The following is a 22,509-nucleotide window of genomic DNA, read 5'->3' on the forward strand; positions in this document are numbered from 1 at the left end:
AGCTAGAGGCCTAGGGGCAGGAAGGATGGGAGGGGTTGGGCTCAGCCACCACCTGGGGCTCGCAGACTCCTAAATGCAGCCATCACCCCAGGCCACTGGCAGGTGAGGGTGGGAGCTGGGTGTGTCTGCCTAGCACCTCCCAGGCACAAGAGGGACCTAATTCCCCAGAGGCTGGGTGGATGCCAGGCGGCTCACTCTGCACCCTCGGGCTGTCCCTCATGGGCAGAGGCTCCCCAAGGCAGGTAGCAGGGCAGCCCATGACCCTCTCCCAGAGGGAATGGAACACAGGAGGGCTCCAGCTCCAGTCACTCCATAACGTTTCTGCCTCTTCCTGGTAGCTCATGGTCGGCTACACAGTGCGGAGGGTGCGTGTGCACGCCCTAGGCACGGAGCAGGCAGACACCCAGGCAGGGCTCTGATTCCACATGGGGCTTTCAGGCTACAGCAGGGCAGCTCAGAGCTGGGAGCCTGTGTGAACCAAACTGGCAATTCTTAGTCCAAATGCAGATTGTTCAGAGACACAGATGGGCTGGGACAGAAAATAGGGGGCAGACAACAGGCAAAGGCCACTCTGTGTTACTTTTCCTGAAGCCAGAGTCAGCTGATACACACACTGGGGGGCAGCAGAGAGTGAGCCACATGGAAGAGCACATCGTGTCTGTTTTCATGTACCCAGAGATGGGAGCTTGGTCGTCCCTGTCCCCACTTCCCATAGCCCAGGCAGAGGGACAGAGAAATGGAGTGGGGAGCACAGAACAGGCTCCAGTAAGACGACTTCCCTGCTGCCAAAACCGTCATGATCCACTCTGACTTTGGTCACAGACTCTGCTAAAAGCAATTCTCTAAGTTCACTGTTTCGAAGTGTCATTCTAAACAGCCACCACCCCTTACAAGCATGAGGAAAAGAAAAGGCAAATGTAGAAGGCAGCCTGGAGTCTTCAGATGCCCCAGCTCAGAACCCCTGTCCCCAGCTTGGCAGCAGACACATGAGGTCACAAGGGGGCTGGCCACAGGCGGAGCCTGGCTCAATATCCTGTTGGGGTCAAGGGCCAGGCTGCCTGGGAGGGCCTGGGAGGCTGCAGGAAGTGTGTCTGGGAATCACCAGGTAATTGCTGCATTTGGAGTGACAGGCTGAGCCACCCAAGCCAGAGGGAGCCCCGAGGCCCCATCCTCATTAGGGACACCATTCCTGAAAGAGTGCTGAACCTAACTCTGAGGCCTCCTCTTCCAGGAATAAGGAAGCCACGTCTGAGAGGGAAGGGACAGACAGGCTCCCAGCCTCACTCAATGAGCTCCACGTAGTTGGCAGGGAACATGCCAAAGTGGCCGTCTGGCCCATAGCCACGCCACCAGCCTTCGTCGATCACCTCGATGCCTGTGATGAGGTTCTCAGGGTCAAAGGAGATCTCTGTGTCGTCAGCTGCAAGAAGGGCAAGCCCATTTGCTGCATCAGCGGCTCCCTCCCACGACCCGAACCCCGAACCCCGCCTGCTCAGGCAGCCCCCAGCGGACCTCACTGCATTGTGCTTCCTCCTCGGAAACATCCCTCTGCCATCCCGCTAAGCCTCTGCCTAAGTGGAGCCGCACCGGTGACCACTGCACGGGTGACCACACACCTTCCCACACACCTTCCCACACACCCAGGGCACACCTTCCCACACACCCAGGGCACACCTTCCCACAAAGAGTTCCCACAAAAGGCTGGAGTAGATGGCACCCTCCAGCCTGCTCCGTGGAGAGCCTCAGTCCCCTTCTCCAAGACCTCCACCCAGGGATGCCCAGGGAACCAGCGTCCAGGCCTGGCCCACCTCCCCGGCCAGACCTCCAGGTTCTACAACAAGGATGGCAACTGGGATTCACACCAGGGGCCAGCAAACATGGGGAGGCCTGAGCTGTGTGGGATGGATGCTCCAGAGCCACAGCCATCCCCACACCAGAGGTGCTTCCACCCCTAAATGCACCTCCCACCTTCCTGTCTTCTTGGTGCCATCCTCCCACACAGCCCCAGATCCTCTTGTCTCCTAACCTGGGGACCCTGTGGTCTGTGGTAGCTGGGCTGGGGCACCTTACCTGCCTGGTAGTCGTACAGGGCCCGGGCACAGAGCCCTTGCCCACTGAGCCCCTGGCCCTGCATGTGATGGTCGATGTGCCCAGGGCCAGCACCTTGCTGCTGCACCTGACCAGGGACAAGAAGATGTTACCCCAAACTCAGCCTTGACACCGGATCCCTGCCCTGCGTGGCTCAGGTCAAGATGGGAGGGCATGGAGGGAAAGCAGTCTGTGGGCTTGGGGACTGCTGCTATCCCCGTCCCACCCCTGAGAACAGAAGTCACAAGACAGTGGCAAATCCCCAGCCTTGGGCCACACGGTGCTCTCCCCACCCAGCATCTCCCACAGAGTAGTGTTTGCCCAGATGACTTATGGCACAGGGCTGCTCCAAAAATTAATCGAGATAATCCACATGTGCTTTAAAAGCCCTAGCATGCCCCAGAAAACTCAGGCATCACATGATCAGTGTTCCTGAGCATGCAGCCCCTCCATGGTCCCACCTCCACTGCAGGGGACCCACCAGTGGGGGCTCCTCGTAGAAGTTCTCTTGCTCTGGGGGCTCCTCATACACGGCCTCCTCTTCCGCCTGCACCAGATGTGGAGGAGTGCCGGGAGCCGGCTCCTCACAGAGATCTGCACCAGGGAGCACAGCAGGTCTGACTCCCACACACCCCCCTTCTCCACCGCCGCCCCCCTCCAGGGTCCCCATGGGGTGACAAGTGCCATACCTGCCCTGGGCCTTGAGACAGCGGGAGTTGGCTCTCTGCTGAAGGGGGTTTCCGGTTGGGTGAGCTGCTTCTGCAGGAAGGGGCTCCGCAGCTTGCCTGCGAACCCAGGCAAACGACACACGACGCCACTTCAGAAACACCACCTGGTGTGTGCACACACACCCTTGGTGTGCTCAAAGCAGGCTCCTGGGCCTTGTTCCAGCTCGCACAGCCACAGAGACCCAGTGCTGTGTGGGGAGCTGGTGGACAGTGCAGCCCTGTGTCCTTTGGGGCCAAAGTGGTGACCAGCACAGTCACTGACAAGGTCAAGGGCAGGAGGGGCTACCTGGGCCCCAGGAGTCCCTCCTCTTTGCTCACTCATCCCTGCCACCCCCTGATACATCTTTCACTAGTCTCGGGGATGCCGTACAGAGGCCCCCAGGCTCCCTCTCAGCCTGCCCCTGCCCGGTGGCCAGGCCCAGAGGGAGGTCTCACCTGGCTGAGGGCTGGAGACGGAGGTGGTAGACATGGCCCTCTCCTTCTGCTTGAAAATCTCCCTCGCATGTGTGGCCTGCTGACTGGCAGACTTCTAGGGGGAGCACATGTTGACTCCGGCGGTGGGCAATCACCTCCACTGCCCCTCCCCAGACGGCAGCCCCTCAAAAGTGTGTGTGGGACCAGGAAGCAAAACGCAGAAGCCAAGAGGCTCACGGGGATTCTCTCGGGACAGGGCTTCGGTCCATGCCAGAGGCTTCCGCCCTTGGCTTCCCTCTCCACTGCCACCGCTGAGGTGCCCGGATCCCAATCTGCCCAGCTGGCAGCAGGGCAGCCTCTGCTCAGGTCTGGCTGAGCCCTCAACCTGAGATCACAGACTTCACGTGCGACTGTGACAGGCCCAGAGGAGAAGGGCATCCACGTCTTACCTGCTCCTCTCTGTTCCGTGAAACCACTTCTTGCTCCTGCTCGTACGTCCTGCTGGGAAGGGTGGGGGTGAAGGCACACGCCCCTCAGTCATCCTTGCCTCCGTAGATGAGTGAGTGCTGGGACTGGGCCCCCCACCCGGCCCCCCACCTCCAGCTCACCTCTGAGGGCCACCCTGCTCCTGATAGCGCTGCTCCCGGCACGCGGCCTCACGCAGCTCCCGCTCCCGGCGCTCCTGCTCCAGCTGCCGCTGTGCCTCCTCGGCCCGCCGCTTCTCCTCCAGCCGGCGGTTCTCCTCCTCCTTCTGCAGAGACAGCCTCCACCTCAGCCCCACTGTGCCCCTCGGCCTCACCCCTGCCCAGGCCTGGGTCCCACAGGCACGAGGTCAAGGGTGGGTGCCAGAGCCAGTCACTCACTAGCTTTGTGACTTAACTCATCTACGCCTTAGTCCGACCATCTGTAAATGGGTGCCGAGGAGACCAGATGCTACATGGGCTACATGAGGAAAACCGAGACACAGCAAGTGATGCTCACTCTATATTCCATGTGTCTGGCACGCCCTGGGCAGCACTCACCTCAGCTTTGGCCCAGAAGCTGTCTTTGCCAACTCTTTTGATCTCAGATACAGCATTGGTTTTCTGGTACACAGAGCCCTGTGGGGAACAGAGCACCCACTAGAGACCCAGGCCCAGGGTGAAGGTCAAGCCCACAGGCACCAAAGGTAGGGAGAATTTACTAGACTCTCGAGAGTGCAGGGGAGAGCTGCCAGGACTGGACCCGGCAGAGGCGGCGGAGCCTTGTCCAATGACCCTGGAGGAAACAAACACCAAGATGACCTGAAAGTGGCCCAGGAAACTGCCCCAACTGGGACACTGAATCCCAGACAACACCTGAGGGGTCTCTGGTGGCACCTGTCCCTCATGAATGGGGCCAGGGCCCCTCAATCCCACCTGCATACTCCTGGACAATGAGCAGTTCTGAGGTAGGCCTCCGGCCAGGGGCCACTCCCAGAAGCTGACTAGCACAACAGCGTCCACAGGAATCACCGCTGATGCCAAATGCACATGTGAGGACGCCGTTTGTGGCCGTCAGCTCCAGCCAGCACCAGGCCCACAGGCCCACAGTCTCTCCCCGCGACTCAGAGGGGCCTGCTCTGATTTTAGGCTCTGTCCTAATGCCACCTAAAATTCCTCCACAGCAGCTACCTCCAAGGGCTTCCCAGGACGTGTTGGTGCCGTGGCCTCGAGGGCAGCTGGACTATCAGAGCCATACGTCCCTGCAGAGCCCCCACTCTGACCACACAGAGCAGGCTCCAGAACAGCTAGCCCAACTACCAGGTCGGGTCAGAAGGCGCTCACCACAGCTTGGGGGTTAATATCAGAGGCAGCCAAGCAGGCAGGGGCCCAGCCAGCCCGGATGCTGGGAACTGCACACTCCTGGCCCCCTGCCTGGGGCCCCGAGCAAGAAGAGGGAAGGCGATGGGCAGGCAGCACTCACCACTGGGGCCTGCGGGCCCGTGTCCTGGAAGCGGCCACTCTCCCTGTGGAAGCTGTAATTGGCACCAGAGGCCTTGGCTACCTTCTCCATGATGCACTCGGGCTCCACGTCCTCCTCAGCCCTCGCGTTGATGGTCACATGAGCCCCCTGTGACGGGAGCAGTACTTGACTTAGGCTTTGCAAGGCCAGGAGTGGACGGGCCAAACTCCTGTCAGTCTGCACATCACAGGCCACCAGTGCACGAAGGACTGGGGTCAGGGGACCAGAAGGTGCCAGTCTGGCTGCTGGGAACCAAGGCATGAGTTCCCCTCAAGGGTTCATACAACTTGGAGCAAACCCCCTTAAACCCATCCCATCGTCTGTGAGGCCCTTGCCTCCACTGTGCCATCCAGCGGTTCGTTCTTCAGGTGCCGTACACTCCGTGCTGCAGATCAGCAGATGGCTCAGCAATGATCTGCATGAAAAGCCTTCCTTCTAATCAATGAAAACTAACTTTAAATGCCATCTGGAAACCACAAAAGACCCTGAATAGCCAAAGCAATCCTAAGCAAAAAGAACAAAGCTGGCGGCATCACACTACTTGATTTCAAATTATACTATTATACAAAGCTACAGTAACCAAAACAGCATGGTACTGGCATAAAAACAGACACACAGACCAATGGAACAGAAGAGAGAAGCTAGAAATAAATCCATACGTTATAGCAAACTCATTTTTGACAAAGGCACCAAGAACATACATTGGGGAAAGGACAGTCTTTTTAATAAATCGTGCTGGAAAACTGGATATCTATTTGTACACGATGAAACTAGATCCCTACCTTTCACCATAGACAAAAATCAACTCAAAATGGATTAAATACTTTAATGTGAGACCTGAAACTATGAAACTACCAAAGAAAATATTAGGGAAACACTACAGGACATTGGTCTGGGCAAAGATTTTTTTTGGGTAAGACCTCAAAAGCACAGGCAATAAAAGCAAAAATACACAAATGGGATCACAACAAGCTAAAAAGCTTCTGCACAGCAAAGGAAACAATCAATAATGTGACAGATAACATACAGAATGGTAGAAAATATTTGCAAACTATTCATCTGACAAGGGATTAATAACCAGACTATATAAGGAACTCAAACAAATCAACAGCAAAAATCAAACAATATGATTTTAAAAAGGGCAAAAGACCTAAACAGACATTTCTCAAAAGACATACAAATGGCCATCAAATATATGAGAAAAAAAATGCTCAACATCACTATATCAGGGAAATGCAAATCAAAACTATAATGAGGTATCATCTCACCCCAGTTAGAATGGCCATTAAAAGACAAAAAATTAAAGTTACCGGAGAGGATGTGGGTCAAGGGGAATTTTTTTTTTTTAAAGACAGTCTCGCTCTGTTGCCTGGGCTAGAGTGCAGTGGTGTCATCACAGCTCATTGCAACCCTCAAAAATTCCTGGGCTCCAGCAATCCTTCTGCCTCAGCCTTCTGAGTACCTGGGACTACAGGTGTGTGCCACCAGGCCAGCCAACTAATTTTTCTATTTTTTTGTAGAGACATGGTCTCGAGTGTGCTCAGGCTGGTCTCGAACTTCTGGTCTCAAGCAATCCTCTCACCTAGGCCTCCTAAAGTGCCAGGATTACAGGTGTGAGGCACCACACCTAGCCAGGGGAACTTTTTTTTTTTTGAGAGAATCTCACTCTGCTGCCTGGGCTAGAGTGCCGTGGCATCAGCCTAGCTTACAGCAACCTCAAACTCCTGGGCTTAGGCAATCCTTCTGCCTCAGCCTCCCGAGTAGCTGGGACTACAGGCATGTGCCACCATGCCCAGCTAATTTTTTTTTTTCTATATATATTTTTAGCTGTCCAGATCGTTTCTTTCTATTTTTAGTAGAGATGGGGTCTTGCTTGCTCAGGCTGGTCTTGAACTCCTGACCTCGAGCGATCCACCCGCCTCGGCCTCCCAGAGTGCTAGGATTACAGGCGTGAGCCACTGCGCCCAGCCAAGGGAACTTTTATATGCTGTTAGTGAGAATGTAAATTAGTATGGCTATTATGGAAAACAGTAGGAAGGTTCCTGAAAAACTAAAAATAGAACTACCATATGATCCAGCAATCCCAATGCTGGGTATGTATCCAAAAGAAATCAGTATATCAAAGACATACCTGCACACCCATTTTTGCTGAGCACCACTCACAATAGCCAAGATATGGAGTCAACCAAAATGTCCATCAATTGGATGAATGGATAAAGAAATTGTGGTACATATACACAATGGAATACTATTTGGTCATAAAAAGGAATGAAATCCTGTCATTTGCAGTAACATGGATGGAACTGGAGGTCATTATGTTAAGTGAAATAGCCAGCACAGAAAAACAAATATCACATGTTTTCACTTATATGTGGGAGCTAAAAAAGTGGATCTCATGGAGGTAGAGGATAGAATGGTGATTACTATAGGCTGGGAAGGGAAAGGTGGAGAGGGACGAAGAGAAGTTGGTTAATGAGTACAAAAATACAATTACATATAAAGAATACGTTCTAGTTCAAGCATTTGATAGTAGAGTAGGGAAATTATAGTTGGCAATAATTTGTGTATTTCAAAATAGCTAAAAGAAAAATATTGCAATGTTCCCAACACAAGGATAAATGTCCAAGGTGACAAATATACTAATTACCTTGATTTGATCATTGCACATTGTACACAGGTATCAAAATATCACATGTACCCCAAAAATATGTACAACTACTATATATTATTTTTTTTGATTGTGAAAAAAACTGCCATCTGGAAACAAGCACATTTTTTACAAAAGGGGAGCCACTGATTTCTTCCTGAGAAGCGACACCCATGACCTTATTCAGGTTGAGTATCTCTAATCCTAAAATCTGAAATCCTCTAGTGAACATTTCCTTTGAGTATCATGTCAGTGGTCAAAAAGTTTCAGATTTTGGCCGGGTGCAGTGGCTCATGCCTGTAATCTTAGCACTCTGGGAGGCCAAGGCAGGAGGATCGCTTGAGCTCAAGAGTTTGAGACCAGCCTGAGCAAGAGTGAGACCCCATCTCTACTAAAAATAGAAAGAAATTAGCCAAACAACTAAAAATAGAAAAAATTAGCCAGGCATGGTGGCGCGTGCCTATAGTCCCAGCTACTCGGGAGGCTGAGGCAGGAGGATCGCTTGAGCCCAGGAGTTTGAGGTTGCTGTGAGCTATGCTAATGCCATGGCACTCTAGCCCAGGCAAGAGAGTGAGACTCTGTCTAAAAAAAAAAAAAAAAACAGTTTCAAATTCTGAGGTATTCTAGATTTTGGATTAGAGATGCTGAACCGTTAAGTATATAAAGCAAATATTCCAAATATCCCAAATCTGAAACCCTTCTGGTCCTAAGCATTTCCGATAAACGATACTCAAGCTGTATACCCATTAAGCTTGTGATCTTCTCTTTCAGCTCCTAGATGGAGAAACTGAAGTATATCTGAAGAAATGTTGGCAGAACCAGAAATCAAAGTTCTGAGTCTCCTTGCCAGTTACCAAAGAAATGCAAAAAGTCACCTGACAGGTGAACAATACATCCCTTTGAAACAAATGTTTTTAAATTTAAAAAAGGTTCTATTATAGGACTTGACAGGAATACATGCAGAAATGGACTGGAAAGGAACGGATCAAAGGAATGTGCATATTAAGGTGGCGGGCACGAGGAACTCTCCCCGTCCTCCAAATCCTGACAACATTGCTAAGCTGTTTAGAGTGAGCATAAAGCAAAATGGAACCCAGGGCCCAGCCTTCCCACGGGACCAGCTCCAGCATGCTCCTTTATCCTGCCATGCTGATGCCTGCCTGCAGGTGGCGCTGGCCACATTCCGACCTCCCTTGCACTTGCCGACTGAGAGTGCAGCGGCCTCTGGTCGCGTCCTAAAAGCCAGACAGAGCATTAGTCGTGAGCACATGTCTGATTCCAGCTCTGTTCCCCGCTCACTCACACCCAGGAACCCGGGGGAGCTCAAGATGCGAGGCCTGTTCTGAGTGGAGCAGGTCCCGCCAGGCCTCACCTTCAGGAAGTTGGCCATCGTGCTGACGTGGCTGGCGCAGGCTCCCTTCCGCACATCGTTCACGCCCTCGCCAGTCTGCAAATAAGCAACACAGCACGTCCAGCATGACCTTAGGTCTCCCCAAAACCCACTTCCGTCCCCTGGGGACCCAGCAGCTTCCCTGTGTTCCAGAAAAGAGAAAACAGCAACCCCCACAGCAGAAGCCTTCTTCTGTGTCACACAGGCAAGGTAAGTCCCCACACCTCCAAGAGGCATACGGAGGCTCCCTGGGCAAGATGGCCATCAGTTTCGACTGGGGGGGGGGCTGCTTCCTGAGTTTTCCTTGTCCCCACTAAGGAGTGCTGTTCTGCTGGCGCCCCTGTCCCTATACTCCAGGTTCCTGAACACTCCCCTAAAGCTTTCTACTCCATCAGTACAACTACCCTGAAGGGGATGGGGCCAGCATTTCCTGTCACTGCTTTTACTCCATTTTGCAGGACTAATTCTGGGCTTCGAAGGTTAATTCTGCATAGCAAGGCCACAGGTATTCTTTGGGCTGCAATAAATTAACTGACTATTCTGTTCATTCACCCGCTCTGAGCTGTTCTGTTCATCTACCAAGTTGTGCCCATAAAACATTCCACTCCTGAAGTCAAGTGAGAGCAGCAAAGAAGACAATGGTGTTTTCTGGGTCACACTAGATGAGACAAGTTCCACGTACCCAGTTGATGAGGACAAACTTGGGCAGGCCGGAGTTGGGGTCCTTCACTCTGCAGAAGCCGTACATCACCTTCCCACTGTTGAGCTCCTCCACCATCTCCTCCAGGCCGCCCTCTGCCACAGAGTCATGAGGAGGGTCAGAGGCAGCCCCGGCACTCCCTGCTGGCCCTGACCCCTAGTCAAACAGGAGGGGAACTCAAGCTGCCCCAACCAGGGCTTCTCACCCCGACATGTATCAGAATCTTCCTGGGGACAAGTTTAAAATCAGATGCCTGGGCCCCACCCTCACTAAATTGACTTTTGAGAGCTGGGTGGGACCCAGGAGTCTGCAATTCTGACATGCACCTCAGGTGATATTTTTTACCCACACTAATTTAAAAACCACTCCTCTAAACCCACAGGTGACTCTGGAAATTTAAAAATGTCACTTCCACTGCAAATGAGCCACCAGAGTTCCAAAAGGAGGCTCTCTATGTCAATTTTATTGTTGCCTGGACCCCATAAAGGGCTACAAAACAGTAGGGCCCTTTGAGTCACCCCTGCCTGCACCTGTGCCCCCTCAGACTCCAGGGCCACCCAGATGCAAGGACCAGGTGGAACATCCTGCAGCTGCGTAACTGGCTCAGACCTCACAGACTCTCAGACAGAGGAAGAAAGAGGTGATGGGGGCCCAGGAGTGGGCTGCCCTAAACCATTCTCCCCTGACACTGAGGCTTAGCCCCCATCTTTCCCAGGTTATAGGGAGGAGGAAGTGATCAGGTTTTTAGCTATAGGGCTCCACAGGGCCTGGGGCAGTCCAGGGTCCCCACTCTGGAGACAGCAACCTGCTGCAGTTGCAGCCGAGCCCTGTTCTGTGTCACTGGGGATGATAACAGGAAACTCGGGTTGCTGATCCCCGCAACTCCCAGTCACCTGCTTTGTCACCTGAGTCTATTGTTCAATGGCTATCCTTCTAGAGAGAGGATGCCTCAGGGAGAAAAGGTTGTAAGAGGGGCTTTCTACCAACAACAGTCACCAAATGGTGGAGAACGTGCTCCAGGCACTCGCTGAACAATGAAGCCAAGTCTAGCTCAGGACAGAGGAGTCAGGCGAGCTCCAGAGGCGGAGGAGCGAGCTGGCCTTGAGGATACAGAGCAGTCAGGGATATCAGCTGGGGGGTCCACGGGTCACACCCCACTGCCTCTGGCCCAGCCTACTCGGACAGCCTCTGCCCAGTGCTTCCCTATGACCATCTGCACTGGCAACGCCTCTCCCCAGTGAGGGTGGGGCCCCTGCATGCACTTGGCTCATGGCCAGGGCAGGACAAAAGCAGAGGAGGATGTGTCTGTGGGCTTTCTCCTCTGCCAGCATGAGCCCTGGGACTGGCATCCTCCCAGCTGCAGCTCCCTGGACACAGGTGGCCCATGTGCTGCAGAGGGCCAGCCAGTTTTCCCTCTCAGCTCTCCCAAACTAGACACAGAGAAAGTGCTGCCCTCCACCCCCAGTAGAGAAAGTCGAGGAGGAGCATCTTCATTTACAAATATCTGAAGCCTGCCAGAAGCAGCCAGTGAGCACTGGAGGCCTCGTGCTATTCGGTGGACTAAGATGGCCAAGGCCCTAGTCTGGCCTGCTGCTGGTGCACGTCTCAACCACGTGAGCCAGGGAACCCCCAGTACAGTTGAAGTGGGTGGGTCTGCAGGAGGCAGGCTTGGGCCTACTCCCCACCCTCAGCGGGGGAAAGTGTCACTGCAGTGGAGCCGCATGTAGGGGATACCCGTGTGCCGAGTCCTTTTCCTCCCACTGCAATAGCTGAAATGCCAGCCAGGATGGACCGCTGACAGTCACAACTCTCTCTTTTTTGTACACCTCACCCTTCTGCCTCCTGTTGTCCCTGAGAGCCCATTTGGGGTCATACTCACCCCCTGTGCCGGCCACACGGATGTCATTGCTGTTGCCTTCATAGGTAAAGAGAGCCCTGAAACAAAACACAAGTGGGGTCGTAGCTGGCACTTTGGGTTCCATCTGCCCTCATCACACCTACCATGGCTTCCCACCACACCAAAGAGCTTGGCCTGACAGTAACACCGTGGGCCCACTCTGCTCTGACCTGCTAGGCGGGTTCTCAGGAGGCTGATTTGTAGTCTTCTCAGCTCTAAAGCTGGGACAATGCTGGCCTGACTTACCATGGGGCTTGATGTGAGGGGAAAAGCCATGAAGATGGGGGCAAATGTCTACTGCAAGGTAAATACGAAGTGTGGACTTTCACAGTGACTTTGTACACATTCATGTATGAAATACTCACCTGGCGTCCAGGTATATGGATTTGAAAAGACAAAACACACCTACATATTCCTGAACCCAGAACACCCAAAAGGAGAAGCAATGAGAAATACACACATCGGGCTCCAGGGAAGGCCGCCCACCATGCCTGTGCGTGTCTGCCCCAGCTCCCGTACAGCCTGGCCGGTGGGGCAGTGGGTCCTTCTGGGCTTGAGACTCTCCGGCAAATGCGGAGAGAAACCGCAGGGGCAATGACACAACATGAAGTCACACAGTTAAAACCAGGGACCCATCAAGCCCCTCATGGGTCTGTGGGCAAATCTATCTATTGAAACCTTATCTTTCCCTGGGTGACACCTGGACCATGCCTTCCTTCTCCTGTAAGACTAATTATTCATAAGAACTTTGGAAAAGATTCTGACCTTTTTAAACTTGGGCCCCAGAGGTGTTGAGGAAATATGGTAAATTTTATTAAATCTAGGCCATAGACGATCCCTTGACCAGAACAAAGGTTACTAAAGGAGAACATTCTGGAAGAGGTGGTCTCCTGGAGATAAGCTGTGTGTGGGCTTCCCTGCAGTACACATGGAGCCAGTTGTCAGCACCAACCCTGTAGCAGTTCAACACCCCCAGCAGTGTGTTGGACGCGGGGCGAGGGCAGTGACCCATGAGACTGCAAGTCAAATGTCCAGTGTTTCTTGTCTCCCCCGGCTCCGGAGCACAGGCCTGGGAAGGCAGGCCACACTGAAGCTCCAGGGATAAACAGTCGGACAACAACCAAATCAGTTTCGACTTGGCTTCCCCAGAGCCCTGCCAATGCCACCTGGCAGGGATGCCTATGCCTGAGAAAGACGGAAGGAATGAGACCCAGGCCCACTGGATCTCCTTGGTAGGGAGGAGACGGGCCACCAGGAGGAGCCACTTCCCACCAGGAGAGACTACAGAAGGTGAAAAACACTGAGAGAGAAAAATGCTCAGAGAAAAGGGACTAAAGAAAAGACCACAGAGAAACAAGGAGAAAGATATGGGAGGTGGCGCACTGTCAGCCTGAGCTGCTGGAGCTCTCTGGAGGAAAGAAGCCCATTCCTCTTGATGGTCATAAAGCCCTGGCTGCCAGAAGACAGGGAACTGACACAAGCAACAGGGAACAGAAGATGGCAACTTAACCCAGCTCTTGCAAGAAGAGATCCAGCAGCTAATAAGAGTCAAGCTTGGTACCTGCCCCTAACCCTCCGACTTCATCTCCCAACCCCTACACCCCAGGCTGCAGTCTAAGCCACTTTCAAGAATGTTCCCAGTTCAGAGGCTCATTCCCACATTTGATTAGAGTTCTGCCCTTCTTTCTAATCATGAAAAAACACGGTGCTCTGGCCTGTGCACAGCAAGAAAGTATATAATAATAAGCACCTTTGGGAGATGGGAGGAGGGGACGGGTAAATGCACACCTAATGGGCGCGATAGGCATGGTCTGAGAGGGCCATGCTTGTAGCTCTGACTTGGCCGGTGCAAATGCAATAGGTGTAAACCAAATGTTTCTATCCCCGTAAAAATTACAAAATTAAGCAGACACAGGAGGTGACACATGAACCACATGAGAACAAACCACAAGATAAGGGGCAGGAGAGCTGATGTGTGGCTCCTCACCCCATCTGGCCTCAGGGCCTGGCCCAATGCCCCAAGCTCACTGTGTGAAACATTTTATGACCCACCGAACTGGAGATCACCTCTTCTGCCTCTAATATTCTCTGCCACTTTTTCTGTATGGCTCTTAGTCCAACCTTTTTTGTTTGTTTGTTTTTTTAAATAGAGACAGGGTCTCGTTCTGTCACCCAGGCTGGAACTCCTGGCCCCAAGGGAATCACCACGCCCGGCCCACAGTCCATCTTTCATCTGAGCATCTACTACACATCTACTACACTGAACCAGGCACTGAGGACAGAGACAGGGCCCACCCGACCCCTGCTAGTGAAGAGATAAAGGTAACAAGAAAACCCATGAGGGCTTCTGGCATGTGTCCGAGGGAAGTCAATCAGGGAGATGGAAAATGTGACTACAGCCAGGGAGCAGGGATCAAGGCAGGCCTCTCTGAGAAGGCAGCCTTGGAGCAGAGAAGTGAAGGCTGGGAGCCTCCTGTGACGACACAGAAGAAGTGTGCTCCCACCAGAGGAAGCAGCAAGAGCAGGGCCTCTGAAGAGGAACCGCTTGCAAATCTGAGGAAGAGAAAGACGGCCAGGGAGTGGTGGTAAACAGGTGTGGCCAGTGTGACAAGCGGGAGGAGTAGCAGGATCTGGGTCATGTGGAGCAAGGAGTCTGGGCTTCCTTCAAGGTGCAACAGGAAGCCACTGCAGAATTACAGGCCCAGAAGTGACGTGGTTAGGATATTTTTTCAGCTAGTGAGAGGGGACCTGCCACACCGTATCTGTTGAGTAACTACCTTAATGGCTGTGAAAATGAGGGTGGAGGCCAGGGGTTCATGCTGAATGGTACAACCCACAGTGCTAAGGAGCCTGGGGTTGGGTGAGGGGCAGGGGCATGGCTGTCTGGGATGAGTGGTGAGTTGGGTGGGTTCTGACTGGCTGAGAGGACAGAGGAAGCTCAGCATCCTCATGAGGGACAGAGAGTATGTGGGGTGGGTAAGTGCCAGACCAGGGATAACAGACAGCTTTGATAAGCCCAAGGCAAGGCTAGAAATGTGGGAGGCCTGAAGCAGGAAGCCCAAACTGCCAGGTGGGCTGCAAGGCATCATCCCCAAACCAGTGATAGTTCCGGAGAAGATGGAGGATGAAGAGAGACCCGGAAGGGCGACTGATTAGGGGGGCTAGAAGTCTCCTAGGTGAGTCAGTATGGGTAAACCTCATGATCAAGAGCATGTAAAGGAGCAAAATCCCTAACTGGGCAGGGCTGGAGAGGGGCAGAGATTCTTCTGGGTTCCAAAGCCAGGTGGCATGATATGGATGTGAAAATGGGGCACCCAATGAGGAGATACGTTTGAAAGGGTTTGAAGTAACAGGAGAGGTCTAAGGGCCCTCTGAGAATCACCAACAGGAACAGGAGAGAAGCAGAACAGAGAGACAATATCAAGAAGCTCTCCTGAGAAAAATAACAGTGACATGAGGCTGAATTTCCTGAGGGATGATAAGGAGAGAAGGCAGAGAAATCCTACCAAGGAAGTCACGAGACATCCTTCCCAAGATAGATGCCTCCCAAACAGAGGATATGCTCTTTGGCACAAGTGCCATCTGGGGCACCCATGGTGACTTGGCCCCAGACCTGACAGAAGAGACTCTGCAGACCCAGGCAACTGGTGTTCTGAAGCTCTTTCCCTAATGGCCTGTGGCTGAAGGAAAGGCAAAGCTACAATGTCCTCAGTGTCCCAACGGTACCACTGTATGAAAGGCACTCTGTGCTGGGCACCAGGGAAGTGCAGAGATGAGAAAACTGCTTAGACAAGTGGAGATGGCCCCCACACAACGGGCAGACTTACATGGACGGGCCCCAGTGCTGACTACAGGGTGGCCTCACCAGACTCAGCCTCTAAGGTCCAGTTTCTATTCCCCAAGGTCAGTCACCTTGGCCCATCATTCTCAGCATATTTCTCAGAACTGGAAGTGCTCAAAACTGGTCAGCGAAAATAGTTTGAACTAAGTAAATGGGAAAGTGATAGAGAACTACCATATATGGCTGTGCATACTTGCAGACGAGAGAGCAGACCCTGTGTGGGGGTTGCCCAGGGTTATCCCAGACACTTCAGATCAAGGTTTGCAGTACTGTAAAGCCCCATCAGCTGCAAGATGAGATCTACCACTGACAGCCTAGCAGAGGATGTTTTGGGTGGTGGAGGGAAGATGAGACCTCTGTCCAAACAGACAGCCAGCATCCTACTTTCACACATCTTCCCATGGCTCAGGCAGAGGAAGAAGTACTCTTCTTGGAAGTTCAGAAGTTCACATTCAAAGAGAACCAGGGACCCAGACCCCCGACCTCAGTGTCTGAAGCCTCGCATTGCCAGCCAGGCTGACAGACCTTTCTCAAAGGCCCATCCCTGAACACAGCGTTTGGAAGAAACTGGGCGTGGCTTTCACCTTCTCAGGAGGGCTGTTCAGGACCCCTTATTCCAGGGAAGTCCCAGAGCTGGAAAGAAGAACCTGGTGAAGCCAGCACACACAACCAGGCCGAGAATCCAACATGGAAACCCGCGGAGCCGACACCGGGTGGCCAGAAGCAGGGGGAGGGGCAGGGGACTCACTGGGTCCCCTCAAGACGGGTTTAACCTGTCCACGCCCGGCAAGGCAAGGCGTGACAAGGGTCGGACAGCACCCTTGCTGCGGTGTGGGGCGGGCAGACTGGTGAGCCCTGGACCACCTGCCGCGGCGACACTTGGCGCTCGCGCTCCCAATCTCCCCCGCCCCCAGCTCGCCCCGACAGACCCTCCCCCTGAGAAGGCCCCCGGCCCGCCCTCCGGCCCGCCTCGCCGCCCACCAGTCGGTCGGGGACTTCTCGGTGACCACCCGCCCGTAGGCCTCCTGCAGCGCCGGCCCGTTCCGGCTCAGGTTCGCCGCCATGGCCCGCCCCGCAGTCTCCGCGCCGCCGCTGCCGCTTCCGGGCCAGGCAGCCCCTGACAGCCGAAAGCCTCGCCTCCGACTACCGGAAGCCCCGCCCCGCCGGCGGGAAGCGGAAGTGGCGGAGCCGGCGGAGCCGGCGGAGCCCGCGGGTCCTGGCTGCGCATCGGCACTGCGGTTTGCGGGTCCAGACTAGAGAAACGAGGAAGGGCCTGGCCTTCTGTTCGGGCTGCTGGGGCCCGGTCCCACACAGGTGGCAGCTCACCTTGAAGGCCTGGCTGAGGGAACCCAGTACAACTCCGTAGTAGCTGCTGTCACAGAGCACCGTGCACATTCTTTCTAATTCTTGTCACAGTTAATGCACTTATTTGAAAGATCGTGGATTCACCACAGTTTCCCTGCAGACGGCATCTTCCGAGCCTGCGTGTGGACCCCTAACAGAAACTTGGTCTAGGAATGAAGCAAGCTTAAATTAATGAATGCACTACAAACCTAACTCAAGGTGCTTTTGTGCTTCCTGGCTCTCACCTGCATTCTTCCCTCTGCAGTTTGCTTGAGGCTGGGGTTTTGGAGGAATGAAGAGAACCCACATTGTGCTTCACCTCCATATCTGGGATGGTTGCCCTGCCTGGAAGGAAGGGGCCCATAATGCCTCAACCTGCACCCTTCCTCCAGGGAGCCCCAGTTTTTTCCATCCACAAATGTGCCTGCATTGACTGAACTAGCTACCTAACTGCATGACAGAGAAACGTGCCAAGGCCCAGGGCAGCTCACAGCTTTCTCTGCCATGTTGAATAACTCCCTCACTTCCTTCAAATACAGATCCATAGGCCCTTAGGACCAAGTTGGCTTTGGAGGTGAGTCTAAGATTTCAGAAAAGTTATACCATGTATATCCTGTATACTTTTATATAAGTCCTATCACAGGATCTGAAACAGGAACTGGTAATCAGACATGTTCATTCTTCTGCAACAATACATGTAAATAAGCCACTAAGTGGAATGTAAGAAAACTCTAAATAACCTCATGGCAGTTAAGGTCAATTTCTGCTGCCAAATGAACTACCAGAATCTTAAGGTATTGGGATCTGATTGTTCAGATAAGGGCTCCTGGACCTAATTTGGGCACAAACACTGTTCATTTGTTATGTCTATTTTTATTTGTGTTCACATCGTTGTTGCTTGTTGTCTTAGTTTCTTTCATGCTGCTATAACAGAATACCACAGACTGGGTAATTACATAGAACAGAAATTTATTTCCTCACTGTGCTGGATGCTGGGAAGTCCAAGATCAAGGCACCAACAGCTAGTGAGGGCCTTCTGACTGCATCATAACATGGAGGAAGGGCAAAGAGAGGGTGAGAGAGAGACAAAAGAGGACCAAATTCATCCTTTTATAAGGAACCCACTCCAAGAAAATGGCATTAGTCCATTCACCTCTCAAAGGTTCCACCTCTCAACCCTGTCGCATTGGGGATCAAGCCTCCAACATGTGAACTTTGGGGGACACATTCCAACCATAGCACCTGTTTTACAGGCAGAAGCTCTAACCTCTGCTGAAAGAGCATTTTCCTCATCCCAACCTGGAGAAGTCTCAGGTCCTGGCAAAACACTCCTTCCCTTCAGCAGATCCAGCGTGCAGCCCTTGCCCTTCCTTCTAATCCATCCTGGATCTTCTCTTCCATAATGCAGGTCTCCCCATTTCTCTACTTTGACTTCACTACTTTATTTATATCAGAAAAATGAATTCACATAAATGGAGGCTTCCCAGCTCTCTCAATTTTCAATCTTTTTTTTTTTTTTTCCTTAACCTTCAGTAACATCTCTCTTGCCCTTGTTTTTCCCTCAGAGCAGACCCTCAGGTGACTTTCTGCTCAACCCCAGTCACTCTGCCCTCAATCCACATAATCTAGGGGCGTTCAGCCCTCAGTCTTATGGTTCTTCTGTCTTTTCTTTAACATATTTCTTTTTCTTTTCTTTCTCTGGGAATGTTCCTACTTAAACACCTTCCAGTTGCTAGTTTCCTTCACACCCTTGGTTGCCAGTCCCCAGCCTGGGGGTCTGGGAGCACTGTTAAACATTTCAGTCAACTTGAGGAGAACCTACCCTTACCTGAAATCCTGTTGTTCAGGCCAAAGGAGCAGGTCTCTGTGTTCTGGAATTAGATCATCTCAATGACCAGGCTCATCCATGCTGATGAGGGAAAAAGCAAGAAAAACCCAGTTTCCATGGAGAGAAGGCCATGAGGAGGGGTCTCTGGTGGTGGGGCACTGGGGGAGGGGAGCCCCGGGATTTTGCTTCCTGCTCTAGTATGTGGGAACTGGTCTCAGCCTGACAGGCCAGCGAAGGCCTCTCTGAGGAGGTAACCCTGGAGCAGAGACTGAATGGGGGTGGGGGGGGGGGTGTCAGGTCGTGGGAAAATCTGGGAGGAAATGTTCAGGCATGTGTTAGGGCTCTGAAGTGGGAGCCAGCCTAATGGGTCTGAGGATGGGACACAGGGAGGAGAGGGCCAGGGGAAGGGCTTCCGGTTTTATTCTAGATATAATGGAAATCCTGTTGGATTTTAAAGAGGAGAGGATGTGACCTCCTATATGCAGACCATCTCCACCCCTGTCTCTCTCACTCTGTTTTTCTTATGTTTTAGTGTCCTGTCAGCTGTCTCTCTTGTTGATTGGCTGTTCCTTGGTTTGAGAATGTGAGATGTCTCCAGAGGTCATTCTTAGGACTCCTCTCTCTTCTCTCTCAACTAATTCCCATGACATTCTTATGAGCCTCATACTTGTATCTGGATGAAATCATACCTGCTTTACCTCTTGATGTTCTCCTAGTAGGTTTCAGTGACAGGTCTGGGCCACAAAACCAGAGCCCTGAATGCTCAGTGTCCTCCACACTCCAAGGGCAGTTGACCATGTCCTAAACGCAGCTGGGTCCAAGTTTGGAGGGAGGATACCACTGGCAGACTCCCTCTGGAGTCCACCATCTGGAAGGATTGGCACTAAGAAAAAGAACTGACTGTTCTGACAAGCACAGCAAGACCAGTAAGAAAGATTGCTCTTCATTCAAAGTATTCATCAACAGAAATGTCAGTTAGCATATTTTCTTAAAAGCCACCAGATTACATCTCTCTGTTCTAGCTATACATGGCCACATTAACTACAAAGTTAAAGAAATAAAATCATTGCCTTTCCTGCCCTAAAAAGAAAATTTGTTTATCCTACATGGTAAGTGGAATCCACTTACACAAACATTGCACATCTTGAGAGAGTAAAAAACAAAAACATCTCTTCTGGGTCTTTGTAGTGGGGGAAAAAAAATCCAAAACAACAACAAAAATTTTAAAAGATTTTTTAATACGAAACCAAAAACAGCTGTCCTAGCTGGCAATGGTAGCACGTGCCTGTATTCTCAGCTACACGAGGGGCTGAGATGGGAGGATAGCTCAAGCCCAGGACTTCAAGGCTATAGTGCGAGGATTACACCTGTCAATAGCTACTGCAGTCCAGCTTAGGCAACATAGTGAGACCCCATCTCTGAAACAAAACAAAACAAAACACAACACAACACACCAAACCCCACAGCCTTCCCAGTTGAATCCCTGATATGATTTGAACAGAAAATACAGTCAAGGGCAGGGAGGTGAGGGTGTGTAGCAGATGAGGCTCCGGTCCTGACCCCTGTCTGAGACATATGGGAAGTGGCCTTTGCTGAATGAAGTGCTCCCTCTGCCTGTAGGGCCCTCCCTCAGTGTCCATCCAACAGGACGGGGATCTCCCTCTCTCCTGAGGTCTTTTCCACTCTTGCACACTCCTCTAACATGTTCCTCCGAGGCTCTTTTTGGGGATTTTCCCAGCCTTCCCTGAATTCTCACCAAAGGCTTCCTGGGAGTTTGTTTAATAGGTCTCCTCAGTTGGCTCCCAGGAGGGTCCTGTGTCAATGCTTTTTTTTTTCTTCCTTTTATTTTTAATTGACACGTAATAAGTGTACATATTTATGGGATAGTGACATTTTGATACATGTTTACAATATGTAACAATCAAATCAGGATAATTAGCATATCCACCACCTAGAACACATTTCTTTGTGTTGTGAACATTTAAAATCGTCTAGTTTTTTGAAGATATACACTAAATTATTGTTAAACATATTAACCTTACAGTGCTACAAGCACTAACTAGAGCTTATTTCTCCTACCTAGCTGTAACTTTGTATCTGTTAATCAAACTCTCCCTATCCTCCCCTCCCCCACCTCTAATAAGTGGAATTCTACTCTACTTCCATGAGCTCATTTTTCTTTTTCAAGCTTCTACGTATAAGTGAGAATATGTGGTATTTATCTTCTGTGCGCTGACTTATTTCACCTAACATGATGTCCTCCTGGCTCATCCATGGTACTGCCATTAACAGAATTTCATTCTTTCTTATAGCTAAATAGTATTCCACCGGGTATATATACCACATTTTTGTTCATCTATTGATGAACATTTAGCTTGATTCCATCCATTGGCTATTGTGAATAAAGCTGCGATAAACATGGGGGTGCAGGAATCTTTTTGGTATAGTGATTTCTTCTCCTTTGGATAATTCCCCAGTAGTGGGATTGCTGAATTGTATGGTACTTCTATTTTTAGTTTTTTGAGAAATCACCATAGTGTTTTCCATAATAGCTGTACTACTTAACATTTCCACTAACAGTGTGTAAGAGTTTCCTTTTCTCTGCATCCTAGCCATCATTTGTTATTTTTGCCTTTTTGATAATAGTCATCCTAACTGGAGTGAGATATCTTGATGTGATTTGCAGTTCCCTGATGATTAGTGATGTTGAATATTTTTTCATGTACCTGTTGGCCAGGTGGGTGTGGTGGTGCATGCCTCTAGTCCCAGCTTCTTGGAGGCTGAGGCAGGAGGATTGCTTGCGCCCAGGAGTTTGAGTTTGCTGTGAGCTATGATGATGCCATTGCACTCTAGCCCAGGCAACATAGTGAGACCTTGTCTCTTTTTACGTTTTTGACTTAGTCTATTTTATATAAGTATAGCTACTCTTACACACTTTTAGTTTCCATCTGTTTGGAATATCTTTTTTCATATCTTCACTTTCAGTCTACATGTGTCTTTACAGGTGAAGGGAGTTTCTTATAGGCAGCATATAGTTGGTTCTTGTTTTTTCATGCACTCAGCCAGTCTGTATCTTTTAATTGGGGAATTTAAACTGTTTACATTCAAGGTTGTTATTGATAGGTGAGGACTTACTCTTGTCATTTTGCCTATTGGTTTCTGATCATTTTGCATATCCTTTGTTCCTTTCTTATTATCTTTGCAATTTGATGGTTTTCTATGGTGATGACATTTGATTCTCTTTCTCATTTGTGTGTCTGCTCTGCCAGTGAGTTTTATACTTTTTGCATGCTTTTTTTAAATTTCAAAATATTAAGGGGTACAAATGTTTATGTTACATGGATAACTTTTATAATGCTTAAGTCGGGGCTTTTAGTGTGGCCATCACCCGAATAGTGGAATAGTGTTCATTGTACCTGATAGGTAGGTTTTTACCCCTCCCCTCCCTTCTCTTCCTCCCCTAATTTCCTATGACATTCACATCTCTTTGTGCCCATGTGTGCCTACTGATTAGCTCCCACACATGCTTCTAATTCTCTCCCTACTCACCACACCTGGTATACCAAAAGTGCTCATTCAATGCTTTGATAATGCCATTTAACAAGTGATTGTGATGACTGGCTTGCAATACCAGCCCCTTGAGTCATTG

The 22,509-nt window shown here is 51.1% G+C and overlaps 1 protein-coding gene across 3 annotated transcripts; it reads right to left on the minus strand.

Moving 5' to 3' along the window:
* Positions 1 to 504: 504 nt before the first annotated feature.
* Positions 505 to 16,781, minus strand: DBNL (drebrin like). Of its 3 annotated transcripts, none has more exons than XM_069462148.1 (13): positions 16,670 to 16,781; positions 11,830 to 11,885; positions 9,933 to 10,045; positions 9,233 to 9,307; positions 5,175 to 5,321; positions 4,253 to 4,330; positions 3,839 to 3,981; positions 3,680 to 3,728; positions 3,252 to 3,345; positions 2,778 to 2,873; positions 2,570 to 2,682; positions 2,071 to 2,176; positions 505 to 1,420 (listed from the first exon to the last, which is right to left on the minus strand). In XM_069462148.1, exons 1-13 carry the CDS (start codon positions 16,750 to 16,752, stop codon positions 1,281 to 1,283), a joined length of 1,293 nt encoding a protein of 430 aa, XP_069318249.1. In that variant the 5' UTR covers positions 16,753 to 16,781; the 3' UTR covers positions 505 to 1,280. The 3 variants fall into 3 exon arrangements, with proteins under 3 accessions (XP_069318249.1, XP_069318248.1, XP_069318250.1); XM_069462147.1 differs by having other exon boundaries at positions 3,680 to 3,731; XM_069462149.1 differs by lacking the exon at positions 9,933 to 10,045 and having other exon boundaries at positions 9,233 to 9,273; positions 11,848 to 11,885.
* Between the last annotated feature and the right edge of the window lie 5,728 nt (positions 16,782 to 22,509).

Source organism: Eulemur rufifrons, chromosome 29 (assembly GCF_041146395.1).
Source record: "Eulemur rufifrons isolate Redbay chromosome 29, OSU_ERuf_1, whole genome shotgun sequence".
Taxonomy (NCBI): domain Eukaryota; kingdom Metazoa; phylum Chordata; class Mammalia; order Primates; family Lemuridae; genus Eulemur; species Eulemur rufifrons.

Excerpts from the sequence above, each read along its gene's own strand:
- DBNL (XM_069462147.1), bottom strand. The coding sequence starts at position 16,752 with ATGGCGGCGAACCTGAGCCGGAACGGGCCGGCGCTGCAGGAGGCCTAC. Across the intron at positions 2,874-3,251 it reads CGTCTCCAGCCCTCAGCCAG|GCAAGCTGCGGAGCCCCTTC; the intron begins GTGAGACCTCCC and ends CTGGGTTCGCAG. Across the intron at positions 2,177-2,569 it reads TCTACGAGGAGCCCCCACTG|GTGCAGCAGCAAGGTGCTGG; the intron begins GTGGGTCCCCTG and ends GTCCCTGGTCAG.